This window comes from Giraffa tippelskirchi, chromosome 8, assembly GCF_054371585.1.
Source record: "Giraffa tippelskirchi isolate mGirTip1 chromosome 8, T2T-mGirTip1v1.2.pri, whole genome shotgun sequence".
NCBI classification, from domain to species: Eukaryota; Metazoa; Chordata; class Mammalia; order Artiodactyla; family Giraffidae; genus Giraffa; species Giraffa tippelskirchi.
The window spans coordinates 62597642-62615314 of NC_137282.1; the positions used below are offsets into that span (position 1 = coordinate 62597642).

Sequence of the window (17673 nt, forward strand, 5' to 3'; positions counted from 1 at the left end):
GTAGGAAGTCAAGCGATACGTGGAGTAACAGGCAGGTTTGGCCTTGGAGGACAAAAGGAAGCAGGGAAAGGCTAACAGTTTTGTCCACAGACTGCCTGGAGAACTACGGACGGAGGTTGATAACATTGTACGGGAGGAAGCAACCAAAACCATCCCAAAGAGAAAGAAATGCCAGAAAGTAAAGTGGTTGCCTGAGGAGGCTTTACAAATAGCTGAGAAAAGAGGAGAAAGATACACCCAACCGAATGCAGAGTTCCAGAGAAGAGCGAGGAGAGACAAGAAGGCCGCCTTCAATGAACAGCGCAAAGAAATAGAGGAAAAGAATAGAATGGGAAAGACTAGAGATCCCATCAAGAAACCTGGAGATATCAGGGAATATGTCATGCAAGAATGGGCATGATAAATGACAGAAACAGCAAAGACCTGACCGAGGCAGAAGAGATGAAGAAGAGGTGGCAGGAATACACAGAAAAATTGTACAAGAAAGGTCTTCATGACCCAGCTAACCATGATGGTATGGTCACTCACCTAGAGCCAGCCATCATGGACTGCAAAATCAAGTGGGTAGGAATCATTAGTATGAACAGAGCTAGTGGAGGTGATGGAATTGCAGCTGAGCTATTTAAAATCCTAAAGGATGATGCTGTTAAAGTGCTGCACTCAATATGTTAGCAAATTTGGGAAACTCACCAGTGGCCACAGGACTGGAAAAAGTCAGTTTTCATTTCAATCTCAAAAAAGCACTTCATTTAGCTACTTTTTAATACCTAGTAGTTGAATCCTCCTCCCATATTTTTGTTTTTCTTTACATTTGACAATTCTTTCACATTTATTTTTCCCTATAAGCTTAAAGATCATTTTGTGCAGTTCGAAGAAACCTGGGATTTGGACTGGAGTTATGTTAGGTATGCACTTTACGTGAGAGGGACAAAGCCTGCCTTCCCATCTCCTCAGCTCAGTGTGTTTGTTGAGAAAGAACCAGGAAGCCAGTCTCCTGGGGTGGAGAGGGCATCAAGGGCCCGGAAGTGCCGGGCGCACCCACCCCTAGCGGGCTCCTTCTTCCTGGAAACCTGCAGGGCAGGCTCTAGCGTTGCTGGCAGAGAAGATTGGGCTCCTAGGGGCTCCACATCTCCCCACCCTTCAGCTCAGTCGGCAAAGAGACCCGGAAAAGGGAGAGGTGCGCTGTGAGTGCATTTCCCCAAAGCTGATAATCGCTACAGATGTTTGCTTAGTTTAACGATCAGGGAGTAGAGTTTAGTGTGAAAGATCAGACCCTTTCAAATAAACCACTGTTTTTTTCTTTCAAATTTATCAGAAACCTGTTGGCACTAGTATTGTGAAATCTTAGTCAGTTTGAATTTCACCTTCAAGAATCACCCAGCTATAAAGTCCTTTACATAAAATCTAAGAATATTTTTTCCTTTATCCCTTCCTGGCAAGAATGGTAAGAAACTAACTGGAAAGTTAGTTTGGAAAACTTAACTCTAAAAGTAAACAAGACAAAAGCCTCTTTTTTTTCAAATTGCCTAATCAATATATATTCATTATACAAAATTTAGAAACTGCAAAACTTCCCAGTGTGAAAACGAACATCCCTTCTTTCCCCACCCCCATGTCACCACTGCTGGCATTTCGATTAGTATCTTTCTTCTAGTATCTTAAAGGTCTTCCTTTAAACATTTTTTGTGTGTATTACATACATCATGTCTTATAAAGTTATAATGGTATTGTAGAACTCTTTAGGAGCCTTAAAAATTCCATATATTGTGAATATATGGATTTTTATGAATGTAAGTTATTGCATCTTTGGAATGTACTGTATTCCTCATTTTTGGAATACTAGTCTTCATTTTCAATCTAATCTTGCATTCCTTTATGAAAGGTTGATTGTATGGGAAGTGTGCAAGTTTACAACCCTCCAGACCCAATGAGCAATAGAACATGTGTCCCTTTGGCTGCAGAAATGTTACTGGGCTGATCTGCAGTCAACCTAGCAACTGACTAGGTGTTGTTTTTGTTCAGTTGCTCAGTCATGTCCGACTCTTTGTGACCCCATGGACCGCAGCACTCCAGGCTTCCCTGTCCTACACTGTCTCCTGGAGCCTGCTCAAACTCCTGTCCACTGAGTCAGTGATGCCACCCAACCATCCCATCCTCTGCCACGCTCTTCTTTTTTGCATCAGGTGGCCAAAGTATTGCAGCTTCTGCTTCAGCATTAATCCTTCCAGTGATTATTCAGAGATAATTTCCTGAAGGACTGACTGGTTTGATCTCCTTGCTGTCCAAGGGATTCTCAAGAGTCTTCTCCAACACCACAATTCAAAAGCATCATTTCTTCGGCACTTAGCCGTCTATATGATCCAACGCTCACATCCATACATAACTACTGGAAAAACCAGAGCTTTGACTATACAGACCCTTGTCACTAAAGTGATGTCTTTGCTTTTTAATATGCTGTCTAGGTTTGTCATAGCTTTCCTTCCGAAAAGCAAGCATCTTTTAATTTCATGGCTGCAGTCACTGTCCATAGTGATTTTGGAGCCCAAGAAAATAAGGTCTGTCACCCTTTCTACTTTTTCCCCTTCTATTTGCCATGAACCTATATCTTAGGTTGTTGATATTTCTCCCAGCAATCTTGATTCAAACGTGTGATTCATCTAGCCTGGCATTTTGCATATGAGTTAAACAGAGTGAGAGTATACAGCCTTGATGTACTCCTTTCCCGATTTGGAACCAGTCAACTGTTCCATGTCCAGTTCTAACTGTTGCTTCTTGACTCTCATACAGGTTTCTCAAGAGGCAGGTCAGGTGGTCTGGTATTCCCATCTCTTGAAGAATTTTCCACAGTTTGTTGTGATCCACACAGTCAAAGGCTTTGGCACAGTCAATAAAGCAGAAATAGATGGTTTTTTTGGAATTCCCTTGCTTTCTCTATGATCCAATGAATGTTGGCAACTTGATCTCTAGTTCCTCTGCCTTTTCTAAATCTGGCTTATACATCTGGAAGTTCTCAGTTCACGTACTGCTGAAGCCTAGCTTGAAGGATTTTGAGAATAACCTTACTAATATGTGAAATGAGTACAATTGTCCTATAGTTTGAACATTCTTTGGCACGGCCTTTCTTTGGGACTGGAATGAAAACTGACCTTTTCAAGTCCTGTGGCCACCACTGAATTTTCCAAATTTGCTGATGTATTGAGTGCACCACTGTAACACCACCATCTTTTAGGATTTTAAATAGTTCAGCTGGAATTCCATCACCTCCACTAGCTTTGTTCATAGTAATGCTTCCTAAGGCCCACTTCATTTCACACTCCATAACGTCTGGCTCTAGGTGAGTGACCATACCATCATGGTTATCTGGGACATGAAGACATTTTTTATATAGTTCTGTGTGTTCTTGCCACCTCTTCTTAATCTCCTCTGCCTCCATTAGGTCCTTACCATTTCTGTACTTTATCATGCCTGTCATGCATGAAAATTTCCCTTGAAATCTCCAATTTTCTTGATGGGATCTCTAGTCTTTTCCATTCTATTGTTTTCCTCTATTTCTTTGCATTGTTCATTGAAGAAGGCCTTCTTATTTCTCCTTGCTATTCTCTGGAACTCTGCATTCAGTTGGGTATATCTTTCACTTTCTCCCTTGCTTTTTGCTTCTCTTCTTTTCTTAGCTATTTGTAAGGCCTCCTCAGACAACCACTTTGCCTTCTTGCATTTCTTTTTCTTGGGGATGGTTTTGGTCACCACCTCCTGTACACTGTCACAAATCTCCATTCACAGTTCTTCAGGCGCCCTGTCTATCAGATCTAATCCATTGAATCTATTCATCACCTCCACTGCATAATCATAAGAAATTTGATTTAGGTCATACCTGAATGGCCTAGTGATTTTCCCTACTTTGTTCAATTTAAGTCTGAATTTTACAATAAGGAGCTGATGATATGAGCCAGAGTCAGCTCTTGCTCCTGTTTTTGCTAACTGTATAGAGCTTCTCCATCTTTAGCTGCAAAGAATATAGTCGATCTAATTTCGGTATTGATCATCCTGTGATGTCCACATGTAGAGTTATCTCTTGTGTTGTTGGAAGAGGGTGTTTGCTATGACCAGTGCATTCTCTTGACAGAACCCTGTTAGCCTTTGCCCTGCTTCATTTTATACTCCAAGGCCAAACTTGCCTGTTAGTCCAGGTATCTCTTGACTTCCTACTTTGCATTCCAGTCCCTTATGATGAAAAGGATGTCTTTTTTTAAGTGTTAGTTCTAGCAGGTTTTGTAGGTCATCATAGAACCAGTCCACTTCAGCTTCTTTGGCTTCAGTGGTTGTGGCACAGACGTGGATTAGTGTGACGTGGATGCTTGGCCTTGGAAACGAATGAAGAGTAGCAGACGCGGCCTGCGGGGACGCTGCGGGAGCAGGTCAAGCACCTGGGCTTCCAGAGACGTGGGAACATGCTGGAATCCTGGGCACTGCTGCGTCTCACAGGTGCTTAGTGGAAGCACTTTGTGGGACTTTACAGAGTGTGTCTCTAGCAGCAGTGATCAGACCGATTTATTGGGGGTGTTCGTTTTGGACTGTTTGCTGCTGTGGGACTGTAACTGGACTGGATTATTGGGACTGACCAACTAGGATGAAAACGTGAGTGGGGATGCCCACACACAGGCAGGCGTGCACTGTCTAATCTCACAGGCGTGGCCTGTGCCCTTTCCCACTGCAACACAGACCAAGTGACAAAGAAGAAACTGTCCCGGTGGCTCACACGCCAGCAGGCGTGTTGGGCTGTGCTCAGCGCTGTGCACGGAGCAGGCAAGACTCCCGGGGCCGCGCCCCCCGCAGATGGTGGGTCTGGAGTTTGACCCGCCCGTCCTGTCCTCACGCTGCGCCTTCAGGTCGGTAGCGGAGGGCCGAATACCCCTCTTGTTCTTGTGATGACGCCGCCCCCCGAGGGTGTCCAGGACGAGCGCCCTGGGTCCATCTCCCGGGGCCTCCGCAGGGAGGGGCCGTGCTGCAGCCGGGGGCTCAGCTCTGTGCCCTTGGGCGCTTCTGCAGGCCGCTGCCCCGCTGCTGCTTAGACCGGCCAGTGCAACGGTCGGGGTGCTTGGCGGGGAGAAGCCCCTCTCCTGGCGCCCCCCGGGCTGGCAGTCGTGGGCCCGTGCACGCGCAGCCCCGTGCGGGCCACTCGGGGCGGCCACTCGGGGCGTCCACGCAGCCTCGGGGCAGCCACTCGGAGCCCTGCGCGGAGGGAGGCCGCGTGCTGCGCGCCACCCGCGGCCAGGCCCGCCCTGCTGACGCCCGCCCCCCCGCATCCTCGCAGACAGAAGCCCAAGGAGCTCCCGCCCCCTTCCCGGCACCCGAACCTGTGTTCCACCGCCACCATAGAGCCGGAGGACACCCCGACGTCGCTGAAGGTGAGTCCCCAGCCCCCGGCATGAGCCTCCCCAAGGGGCCAGAGCTCAGGGCTGGGCCCAAGGCCCTCCAAGAACCAGGGCAGAGCCGTGTTTGGAATCGCTTGTGTGAACTGAAGCCTTTATGTGATGCCTGGGGAGTGCCCCTCACGGAAACAAGGTGGTGGGGACAGAAGAGAAAGTGAGGGACAAAAACTCTGCTCAGCTGTGGGCTGATACTGTGAGTGTATGTGAGTGTGTGTGAGAGTGGTGTGTGTGTGTGATGGAGTGTGTGTGTTTTCTGTGGGATGTGTGCGTGTGTGATGTATGTATTCTGTGTGAGATGTGTGTGTTCTGTGTATGTTCTATGAGTGTGGGGTGTGTGTGTATTCTGTGTGTGTGTATTCTGTGTGTGTATTCTGTGTGTGTATTCTGTGTGTATGTGTGGTGTGTGTGTGTGTATTCTGTGTGTGAGTGTGTGTGTTTTCTGTGTGTGTGTGTATTCTGTGTGTGTATCCTGTGTGTATGTGTGTGTGTATTCTTTGTGTGTGTGGTGTGAGTGTGTGATGTGTGAGTGTGTATTCTGGGTGTGATGTGTGTATGTGTATTCTGCTTGTGTGTGTACTCTGCGTGTGATGTGTGTGTATTGTGTGTGTGTGTGTATCCTGTGTGTATGTGTGCTATGAGCGTGTGATGTGTGAGCATGCTCCGTCATCTCCGTCACTCCCAGGATGGAGCCAGCAGGCCTGGCTCTCTTCGGCCCCTGCAGAGGTCAGGTGCTCCAGGGTCTCTGATGGGTTAATGTGAGCAGGTTTGCGACCCTGCTGATTTCTGCAGGCGACTGGTGACTCACTTTCTCTGCAGCGGAGATTCATCTCACAACCCCTGCAGGGCATCAGAGAGGGGGCTCCTTGTAATAATTTAGAACTAGGAAGGGGGTCAGGACCCAGCTTCAGCAGCAGTGATGTTTTCCTTGTTTACACTTGTACCAGCAGCTTCCACTTGAGGTTTGGAAGCACATTTATGGGAACCTATAATCCTGTCCCCACCCCAGACTCAACTGCTAAATGTGCTGTCCACTCCAGATGGGAGCAGGCAATCAGGGGTTATGCTTTACTCTCATGGAAGCCAGGGTGACCGCAGGTCCCAGTGTGCCTGGGACAGTCCCACTGGACGCCCGCCGCCAGCCCTGACCGTGCAGCCATCACCCTGACGGACGCTTGTCATTGACCGTTGTGTTAAATCTCAGCAAAGGGTCTCCGGATACAGCTTTGTTACATTTATTTGGTGGCAAACAGGAGAGAGCAAGGCGATCTCTAAGATTCTAAGAGCTGAGAGCTTTGTCTCTCCTGCACAGGAGGACACATTATCTTTGGCATTCAGGAACGTGAAATCCAAATTACCAATGTGCTGATGAATTGCTAATGCAAAAATAGTAACGTCATGGGTTTGGGTCTCTTAAACTTTTCTATACTTAATTATAAGTGTTCCAAGGTTGAAACATGCTTTATTACTTAAGGGATTTACCATTCTACTTAATTGATACAAATTACTAAATGATTCAAGAAGAAATAGAAAATTCAAACGGACATATAACAAGTAAAAACTGTGAACTAGTGATTTTAAATTCTCCACAAAGAAAATCCTAGACCCTATTGGCTTCATTGGTGAATTCTACCTGATGTTTAAGGGAAAAAACAAACAAATCAATCACACACAAACTTTTGGAAAATGAAAGAGGAAGAAATACCACCCAGTTCATCCTGCAAGGTGAGTACATAATCAGTTCAGTTCAGTCACTCAGTTGTGTCCAACTCTGTGACCCCATGGACTGCAGCACACCAGGCTTCCCTGTCCATCCCCAACTCCCGGAGCTTACTCAAACTCATGTCCATCAAGTCAGTGATGCCATCCAACCATCTCAGCCTCTGTACATGTATGAGTACATAATACTAAAGCCAGATCCTGTCGCCAAAAAGAATCTTATAAGCCGATGTCACCCGTGAATATAGAAGCAAATATCATTAACCAGACACAGGCATATATACACACATATAACAGGATCGTACACTGTAACTAAGGGAGAATTATTCCAGAAATGCAAGGTCGGCTTAACATCTGAAAATGTATTAATGTAATAAACATATTAATAAAGTAAAGTACAATAAACACGAACACGCCCAATCAGAAAAAGCCTCTGTTAACAACACATCTGGATATGATGAAACAATTCACAACCTAGAGGGGGACCCCCTAAATCTGATAGGAACTCTGATGAAATTTACCACTAACTCATACTTATTTCATACTGAATGCTTTTCCCTTAAGACTGGGACCAAGACAAAAATGTGCACTCCAAACTTCTATCCGACATTTTACTAAAAAGTTCCAGCCAGTACAGTAAAGCAAGAAATAGAAGTTAAAGGCATATATATCTGAAAGTGAAACTGTATTTATTTGCAGGTAACATGATCCTAACAAACCTGCAGAAAAGCTAATAGAAATAATAATTTAGCAAGGTGGTAGGATACAAAATCAATATTAAAAACTAAATTATATTCTTGTATGCTAGCAAAAACTAGTGAAAACCTAGTGAAAAACTAGTGAAAAATCTGAAAATAGTCCTGAGAAAACTATTCCATTCACAGCAGCATCAAAAAATAATAAAACAACAAATACAAAATCTGTATATGTAAAGGTACAAACTATTGTTGAGAGAAATTAAACAAAATCCAAATAAATGGAATTTTATTTTAAATACAATCCAAATCAATGGATTTTAAACCAAGATACCAAGGCAATTCAATGGGAAGAAATGTATTTTCAATAATGGTACTGGAACAATCAGTTACCCAGAAGGAAAAAAAATGAACCTAATGTGCTATTTCACAGCAGATACAAAAATAACTCAAAATCAATCTTAGAGCTAAATTTCAAGGGTAAACTACAATACCTTGTGAAGAAAACAGAATAAAATCTTTGTGATCTTGAGTTAGGCAAAGTTTTCTTTAATATGACACAAAAGCACTATTAAATAAAAACATGAAAAAATTAGACTTCATAAAAATGGAAAATATTTGCTCTTCGGAAGTCACCATTTCAAAAATAAAAATATTTTTGACTGGAACATTTCCAAACCATCTAGTTGTAGCCAGAATATATAAAGAATTTTCAAAACTCAACTGTAAGAAAAATGACCCAGTTTTTTAAATGGGAAAAGATTTGAACAAACTCTGCCCCCCCAAAAAATATGGGTGGCAAATAAGCACATGAAAAGATGGTCAACACCATTAGACATTAGGGGAATGCAAATTAAAACCACAATAAGACAGCACCGCACAGGAGTCAGGGCTTCCCAGGTGACTCAGTGGTAAAGAATCTGCCTGCCAATGCAGGAGATGCAGGTTCGATCCCTGTGTCAAGAATATTCCCTGGAGGAGGGCATGGCAACCCACTCCAGTATTCTTGCCTGGAAAATCCCACTAACAGAGAAGCCTGGCGGGCTACAGTCCATGGGGTTGCAAAGAGTCAGACATGACTGAGCACCCACACACTCATGCGCTCATGAATCAGAATGGCTAAAACTGAAAAGGCTAACAATGCTGAGTGCTGGTGAATCTCTGGAGGAGTTGGGCGTCCGATACATTGAAAAGCAAAACAAGGACTTAAAGTGATGCCATTGGGAAAGCCGTTTGGCAGTTTCCTTAAAATTTAAATAGATTCACACTCACTAGGGAGAAATGAAGCCACTTCTGGGCACGCAGCACGGCTGTGGAGGAAAGAAGCTGCCTCCTCAGAGAGAGCCTGCCCCTGGCCTTAGACATCCTGCAACAGCACCACGTGAAGGCCACTAACAACAGACTTGAAGTTTCTGAAAAAATAACCTCAACATCGACAATGTCTTCTTGTGAAATGTTACTAATTTTTATTTATTCTCACAGAAATCACTTGCCAACCTGAGTTCATCTGTACAGAGGTAAGTTAGATAAAATAGTTCGCCTAACATTGCTAACAATTATTCATATCTCAGTTCTACTTATCTTGCAAAAAGTACAATAATTCTTCTCAGCCTTCTTTACAACTAACATCTGAATGAATACAAGAGGGTAAGACAACGCTTCTCTATTTTCTGTGCCAGCTGGAGAACATGAGCAGTGTTGAGTCTGAATGTCTTCTGTGCGGCCCCAGCAACATTTGGTTTCTGTTAAGCTCCTGAAAGTCAGGCCGGCTCACCTGGGTCAGTTGGTCAGTTAAACACTAACACTTTGGGGCTCCAGTGCAGTCGTCCTTGGTACTCGCGGGAGGCTGGCTCCAGGAGCCCCTGCGTTTAACAAAATGCACGGATGCTCAAGTCCCATAGTTGGCCATCCATATCCATGCATTCTGGATCCAAGGGCTCAACCAAACACAGACATTTCACTCCAAGGTTTGGTGATCCTTGGATATGAGACCCATGAATCCAGAGGGCCAATGGTATACTGAAACACACACACAAATATGTTAACCAGCACAGTTCAAACCCGTGTTGTTCGAGGGTCAACCGCTCACCTTGTTTGAAGGGACACAATTTGGTCCACACCCGTCTGCCCTCTGGCGCCCCAAAGTCCACTCTCTCCTGTCGCACAGAATAACTCCCTGCATCACAACTTCCCTGAATTCAACCATCAGCTCGAAGTCCCAAAGCCCATCACCTAAGTCGTGCAGATCAGTGATGGCTGAGACTCCGGGCAGGATTCATCCTGGACCAAAGTCCTCTCCATCTGTGAACCCGTGAAATCAGACAAGCCATTTGCTTCCAAAATACACTGAGGGGACCGTCATAGGCTGGACACACCCATTCGAAAAGGAAGAAATCTGTAGGACGCAAAGGTCACCAGCCCCAAGCCAGTCTGAGATGCAGCAGAGCAAATGCCTTGGATTTCAAGTGCTGAGAACACCGCCTGCGGCTTGGTCATCTATGGTATCACCAGACCCACCAGCTCCATGCCAGTAAGGCAGACTTGTTGCCCGTTTAAAGTGTGGGAATCTGTTGAGATTACTTCCTCACTGCTTCTTCATTGTTATATCGTAACCTAGGCTCGTGAACCAATGGAAAGACAGTGGCACCCCAACAGAACCTCAAGGGTGACGCCTGAGCAGCTGCAGCTCTCCCTCCCCACACGTGAAACTGACAGAATTAAGATCAGATGACACCACACTTGTCCATCTGCCACACTTGTCCATCTGCCGCGCCCTAGTTCACACCCCCAACCATACATCCTGGACGGCTCTTGTGACCCTCCACGCAGACGCGATCACTTCTCATCCGCAGAGTCGTCTTTCTCCACGGGCAGACCGTGAGCGAGCCAGCCAGCCCCAACAGACCCTGAGGGTTGGCCAGCATGGCTTGTTCAGTTTCCCTGGAGCATCTCTGTGCAGGGTTCTCAGGGGCACACGTGTGCTAAGCCGCTTCCGTCATGTCTGACTCTGCTACCCCATGGGCTGCAGCCCGCCAAGCTCCTCTGGCCATGGAATTCTCCAGGCAGGAATCCTGGAGCGGGTAGGCGTGGCTTTCCCCAGGGAACCCTCCTGATACAGGGTCGAGCCCCCGTCTCCCGCGTTGCAGGAGGCCTCTTTGCCGCTGAGCCACCGAGGGAACCCTGTTGTCAGGCGCAGCTGCTTTTATTCCTGTCAGGCGTCCGAAAAGCAAAGGGCTGCCTGCGCTAAATCCTCATAAGTCTTCACAATTACTTTCCCCAAAGCTGGAGTGACTCACACTTCTACCAGTTCCCCCAGACTCTGCAGCATAAGACAAGAACAGTATATGTGGTTTTATCCAAGCAAGACAAGTAATTGTTTCTATGTGCATTCCTCTCGATGCCAGGGCCACGTGAATGTACATCATTTCATCTGTTTTGACCATTCGACAACCTCTCTTGTGTGCGTTGCATTATTAGGCTTTCAAATATTTTCCCCATTTTTATACTGGGGTATTTGTATATTATCCATTTTAAGAGCTCTTTGCCTATTGAAAATACTGATTAATTCTTTGTTCTATGTGTCTCAGATATCTTTCATCCAATCTTTCATTTAAAACAGTTTCTTTATTGTGTCTTTTGCGATGTAGAGGTCACAGATTTTTCTGAAGCCGAATGTGTCAAATTTTTATTTTATCTTTTAAAAACCTTCTTTGTTCCTGAGTTTTCCAAACATTCCTCCAATAGTCTTCGTAATATTCTCGTAGTTTTATTTGCTTTCTTTTGGAGACAGAGAGGGAACAAGGTCAGTGATCCCCGTGACGTAGATGACCCACCGCCCCTTCTCCGTGTCTGGGCCCGCCTGCTTCTGCCTCCGCCATCTCTTTCTCCTGCAGCCTCTCCTTACTCCCTAGTAGACAAATTCCTCCCAAGCCTTTTTCACTTTTCAAAATTTTTGACAATTCTTGCACATTTGTTTTTCCATGTAAACTTTCAAGTGATTTTGTCCAGTTCCAAGTCACCTGCATTTGGGGCGGCCGCTGCCCTGAATACACCTTCACTCATGGGGCTGAGGCTCCTCCCAGCATCGCTGCCCCAGGTGGGGGCACAGAGCCGTCTCCCCTGGGGGTGGGCAAGGGGCCTGGAGTGCCGCGCCACCCTCCAGGAGGGGCGCCCTGGGGCTGTGGCCCTGGGGTCGCTGTGTCCCCATCCTGCATTCAGAGGGGCAGAGAGGGCTCACAGACCCCCAGGAGCAGGGAGCTTAGAGAAAGGCAGTGCTAGGCAGTGTCCCAGAGGCTGAGACTTCCTGAGGTTCCTGCTTAGTTTAACAACTGGCCAGGAAATGCAGTTCACCGTGGAAGGACTGTTCTCTTTCAAACAACCCAATAATTTTTCTTCCAGTTTTTCTTACTTAGAAATCTAATTGGCAATACTAACATGTAAATCCACATCATTTTGAATTTCACTTCAAAATATCATTTAACCATGATCCTTTAAGTAAAATCTAAGAATATTTTTTTTTTTTTCTTTTCTGGTAAGAACGACAGAAACTTAACTGGAACCAGGATGGTAGAGTTTCCCCTTTAAAAAATTTTTTTAATTTTCAAATCAATGCATATTTATTATAGAAAATTTGGAAATACAAATTCCCAGTATAAAAGCGAAACCACACTGAGTTCCCCGCCTGCTAATAACTACTGCTGGGGCATTGATTTGTGTCTTTTACATCTTTCTTTCCAGTACCTTTTCTGTGCATATATATGTATGTATATAATGTTTTATTTTATAAAAGAGTCATCACACACAGTTCCTTAGGAGCCTCTTGTTTCACCTCATGTGAGGTGAGGTTCTTTCTGTTAAAAGAAAATAACGAGACTTTTACGGACACACTCTCCCCCTTGGGCGGAGGCCACGTGCATCTTTACGGGAACATTCGTTCTCATTTCCATCCAGTCTGTGTTCCTCCTCTTGGAAGAGGAGCTGGCCCTATTTGATAAAGGGTTAACAATGGGTAAAATGAGATACAAGTACATTACCAATCCTCTAGATGAGATGGGAAGTAAATTATTGTAGTCTTTTTTGTTGCGGGGAATGTTTTCCGGGAAATGTAGTTTCTGGGTCCAGGTGAGCAAACTGGCACTGCTGACGGCCATTCCCAGCCCCACCCCCGAGGCTGATCCTCTTAGAGCCGGTTAGAGCCAGCGGGATCAGGTTCACGGAATCAGAGGAAGTTTCTAATCTGAGGAAGTTTCTAAGCCTCGGGACACACCCAGCACACACCCACGCGGTGTGTCGGGGCTCCACGGGCGAGCTCTAGAGGGAAGCCTCCAAGGGGGGCTTTGCGAGGCGCCCCTGGTGCTGGCTGTGCCGTGTCTAAGTTTCCTCTGGACCGTTTCCTCTGTTCTGAAATGTTAAGTGGGGAGGATGAGGATGTGAGCAAGGACCACGGTCTCACACATGAAGGCACACGGCAGCACGCCTCCTCTCTGGTCTCCTTGGGGCAGAAACCCGGCCAGATGAGCCTGGTCTCGGCTCTGCCCAGGGGGGAACCCCCGAGAGCGCCGGGGAGACGGTTCACGTCCCTCCTGCTTCTCTCCTCCCCCCAGCCGCGACAGTCCGAGTCCTCATCCCGTTCAGATCTCTCTCAACTAGCCTTCCCGGTTCTCCGTTCCTAAAGGCTCTGATGAGCACACGGGGATAATTCAACCGGACCCTCCTGTGCTCCTTTTAGGTTCAGTGCAACGAATTCCCACAAAACGGGGGCTTAAAACAGGAGGCCCCCGTTCTCCCCGCGTGTCGGAGGCTCCGGGGCTCAGCAGGGCCACCTGCTTTCTGACTTTTCGGGGGCGGGGGGAGCCCGCTACCCATCCCAAGCTCCGAGGTCCTCAGGAAAGTGGAAAACCGTGAGAGTAAGACTTTCTGAGCCCCTGAGAATCCCCGTTTGCTGATACGCGTCCTTTCTCTCTTCTGTGCGTCCCCCCCAGCATGAAGTCCATGCAGCTCTTGCCACCAGCCCCGGACCACTCGCAGGTCTCCAACCTCGCCATCCGCGCCGAGAGCTGCTTGTCGCAGCAGGTGAATCTGGGGCGGGGGGTGGGGGACCAGGCAGGGGCGCGGCCGCCCCCAGGACCCCGCAGAGGACCACACGGCACAGGAGGTGCCTGTCTGGCACACGCATTTTAAACATTTACAGCATTTCGGGCCGTGCTTCTTGAAGGGGGACGATGGTGGGTGGGGAATAGAAGAAAAACACAGCAGGTGACACAGAATATTTGTGTCTGAGGCACGTGTGTGTGAGCAACAGGTGCAAGCTGTGTGCTGCAGAGACGGGTCAGGCCAAGCCCGCTGTGTCCACGTGGCCCCAGCCCGTTTGCCAGGGGTTCACCTCCTCGTGGGCTCAGCAGCCTCCGGGCACCCAGCGCGAGGCTCTCACAACCTCCCGGGCAGCGGTGGGGACACGGTCTGTGCCCGAGGACGCGCTGGTCCTGGGCCCTCCCTGGATCGGCCCTCAGCGGCAGACACCAGCTGGTCCCCGCCGGCCCTGGATGTGGCCATCTGGAGACGCTGCAGCTGCCCAGGGGGCACCGCGTCTGAGGCCTGGGCTCGGTTAGGGCTGGACAAGCATCGTATGGATGCAGCAGTCATTGCAGAGTGAGGACCAGACGGTAACAAACTCCCATTCACGATTTTAAAATATCCCCAGCTTGGGAACGCAAAGACAAGATCCCCATTCCCACAGGGGGCACCTTGGAAGCTCACAGCTAACGTCTTACCTTAAGGCGAGAAGCTGAAAGCTTCCCCTTAAGACACAGGGTTCACACCACTTTCATCTAATGTTGTACTCGAGTCTCAACCCGGGTGAAGGTGAAGCTTTGACCTCTTGAATGTAGGTCTGCGGTCACTTTTGAGACGCGTATTTGTGTGGGTGAAGGAGCATTCTGTGTCCATTCTCAGGTCCAGACGGGCACTCAGACACACTCGTTTCTCCCCATTTACTGCTTCTAGAAGAAATCATGTGTGATCTTGTGATCTTAGGCAAGGTTTCCTTTGATACGGTATACAAAGTGCTATTAAAGAGAAAAAGGACCCCCGTGTCCATCATGAGATGACTGCGACTTATCACCTCTTGTCACTGTGTGTGTGTGAGAGACGACCTCGAGACGCACTCTGACATTGCAAGCTCAGGCACCGTGAGGCGTGTTAGGTCACTGGTTTACTTTTAAAGGGTCTTCCTTTGGGTAAACCCACTGATAAACTTTTGGACCCAGGAATTGCTCTCCCAAGAATGAAAAAAGACTCCAAGGCTGCCCTGGTTCAACTCTGTTCTGTAGTTACCTGGGCAGGAGCCCTGGACATGTCTCCCCGCGCAAACCTCCGAGTGTGTGGGTGATGATTAAAGCAGGTGACCCCCTGGCACAGCACTCAGCACGTGGGAGCATCGGCTGTCCACCACCACTGACCTAGAGCCCGACCTTAGAAGCAGAGATGTGCCCTGTAACTTTGTTTATAATAACAAAAATCTGAAATAACCTCAGTTCAGTTCACTTCAGTCACTCAGTCGTGTCCGACTCTTTGTGACCCCATGGACTGCAGCACACCAGGCCTCCCTGTCCATCACCAGCTCCCGGAGTTTACTCCAACTCACGTCCATTGAGTCAGTGATGCCATCCAACGTCTCATCCTCTGTCGTCCCCTTCTCCTCCTGCCTTCACTCTTTCCCAGCATCAGGGTCTTTTCCAGTGAGTCAGCTCTTCGCATCAGGTGGCCAAAGTATTGGAGTTTCAGCTTCAGCATCTGTCCTTCCAGTGAATATTCAGGACTGATTTCCTTCAGGATTGACTGGTTGGATCTCCTTGCAGTCCAAAGGACTCTGAAGAGTCTTCTCCAGCACCACAGTTCAAATCGTAGATTTGAACAAACTCTCCACTAAAAGGGATCCAAAGGGTGGCAAATGAACACTTGAAAAGGCCCAGAATCAGGCGCCGGGGACGCACAGATGGGAGCCCCAGTGAGGCGTCACCACACACCTGCCCGTGAGGCTCTAACCTACAGACGCCAAGTGTGGGCCAGAGGCAGGGAGGACGGGGCCCATGGCCTGTGGGCAGACGGGGCCGCAGAGGCCAGGCCCGCACCCCGGGAGTCAAGTGGGCGCCTTCCGGGACCGGGCTGTCCCGCTCCCGCCCTGACCAAGGAGAAGCGAGCACACGTGCACGTGTGATGGTGTGTTTCTCTGCTGGGGCTGCAGAGGCTGAGCTGCCCAAACAGCTCACCTCCTTCCCATCCTGGAGCTAGAAGTCTGCGGTCGGGGCGCAGCCAGGGCTGGTGTCTCTGAGCCGTCAGCGCCACAGGGCCACACTTTCTTCGTCCCGAGCTCATCCTCCTAAGAGGACATCAGGCCTTGTGCGCCGGGACCCACACGAGTGACCTGGCTTCACTGTTAAAGGACAGTCACATTCTAAGTCACGAGGGACAGGACTTCAACATACGGAAGGGAGGGGATGCAGCTCAGGCCGGAACTCGAGGGTGGGGCCTGGCACCATGCTCCAGCATCCACCCTGGACCCGGGGGCCCCCCAGGTGCCCTGACACGACAGCCAGGGGTGGGCTTGGCTCCTCCTAACCAGCTCCTCCTCCCCTCCTGCCCACAGGAACTGAGTGCCGGCCAGAGCGCGTCCGTGGTGCGGTGAGTTGCTAGCCTTTCTACCCAACGGGGGCTGGGGGCTTGCCTTGGCGCAGGTTTCCTAGGAGAGCGATCCATCTGAGACGGGGCAGGAAACCCCTGTGCGGAGTTCAGTCACTGACTCTGGCTCTCAGCTCTGCCCAGCCTGGAAGTCACGACCCCTCCAGTCACCCTGCTCATGGCTGGCGCCTGAGCTGAAGGACATCAGGCATCACGCTCATTTGACTTCTGTCTGCAGAAGTGTAGGCGGCCCTTCTGACGGTTCACAAGTGGGCTCCCGACACAGGCCTGGGTCCAGGGGCTGCTGAATCTGGTCCCGATGACTGGCCTCCCCGGGAACACCCGCCACCCACTTTCCTGTCTCCAGGTGGGAAGCGGCCCTTTACCAAGGCCCTGAGGCAGGACCAGGCACTCACGACAAAGCGGATGCTCTGGCCCTGGCAACAACATGTGCAGCCATGATAGTCATATATCTTGGAAGAGCGTGTAAGGATAAACACAACTGGGTGGTTAGTAAGTTACTCTTATCCACTCAGCAACAGGGAGAGCAGAGGACCTTTTAAATAAGAAAGCGACTTTCATACAACATTTCCTACGTTGTCAGCATCTGGAGACGGCAGCCTCGCCCCTCATCAGTCACTTTCATCTAGTGTCATTTAGTACAATTTCAAATAAAAGTTAAAGGAACAAGTCTCACCCGCCACACACACACACACATGAGCACACACACACACTCCCCTCCAGCCCTCAGGCACCCCCAGCCCCACCCCCGGGCTCCCTCATGACGCCGCCCCACGCCCAGATCCCCCGTGTCTCTGTCTCTCACGGCCCAGCAGACTCAAGCGGAAGGAGTTCCTGCGTCCACTCTCCAGGTGCTCAAGTCTGAGCTTGGTCCACACCATCAGCCCTGAGAGCTCCCTGCCACCCCAGGTGAGCCCGCGGGCCTGGTGGGCACAATTACAAATATTTCAGAGATAGTGCTTTGGGGCTTTGTTCACAAATCTTGCACCCAAAGACCTAAAGGAGAGTCTTCGATACTTCCTACTGACAGTTTAGTGTTTTGAGAGCTGAGTCCTTTCCTATTTGTGGTTGTTGATGTGTGTGGTGTGAGGCAGGGGTCTGGCTCCCCACTTTCCGTAGAATTTCTGCTGTTTCCT

At 48.5% G+C, this 17673-nt stretch overlaps 1 protein-coding gene across 11 annotated transcripts in view; it reads left to right on the top strand.

Annotated features, from left to right (window-relative positions):
• Positions 1-17673, top strand: part of LOC145518272 (putative palmitoyltransferase ZDHHC11B) — a 47886-nt gene that overhangs the window by 20576 nt on the left and 9637 nt on the right. Inside the window, exons 9-13 of one of the 11 annotated variants that reach the window (XM_081522272.1) lie at positions 5312-5405; positions 9323-9357; positions 13822-13912; positions 16485-16519; positions 17350-17446. In XM_081522272.1, the coding sequence (XP_081378398.1) occupies positions 5312-5405; positions 9323-9357; positions 13822-13912; positions 16485-16519; positions 17350-17446 (352 nt within the window). Of the gene's footprint in view, positions 1-5272; positions 5406-9322; positions 9358-13821; positions 13913-16484; positions 16520-17349; positions 17447-17673 lie in introns of all 11 variants that reach the window. The other 10 variants (XM_081522273.1, XM_081522274.1, XM_081522276.1 and 7 more) reach the window with 10 other exon arrangements.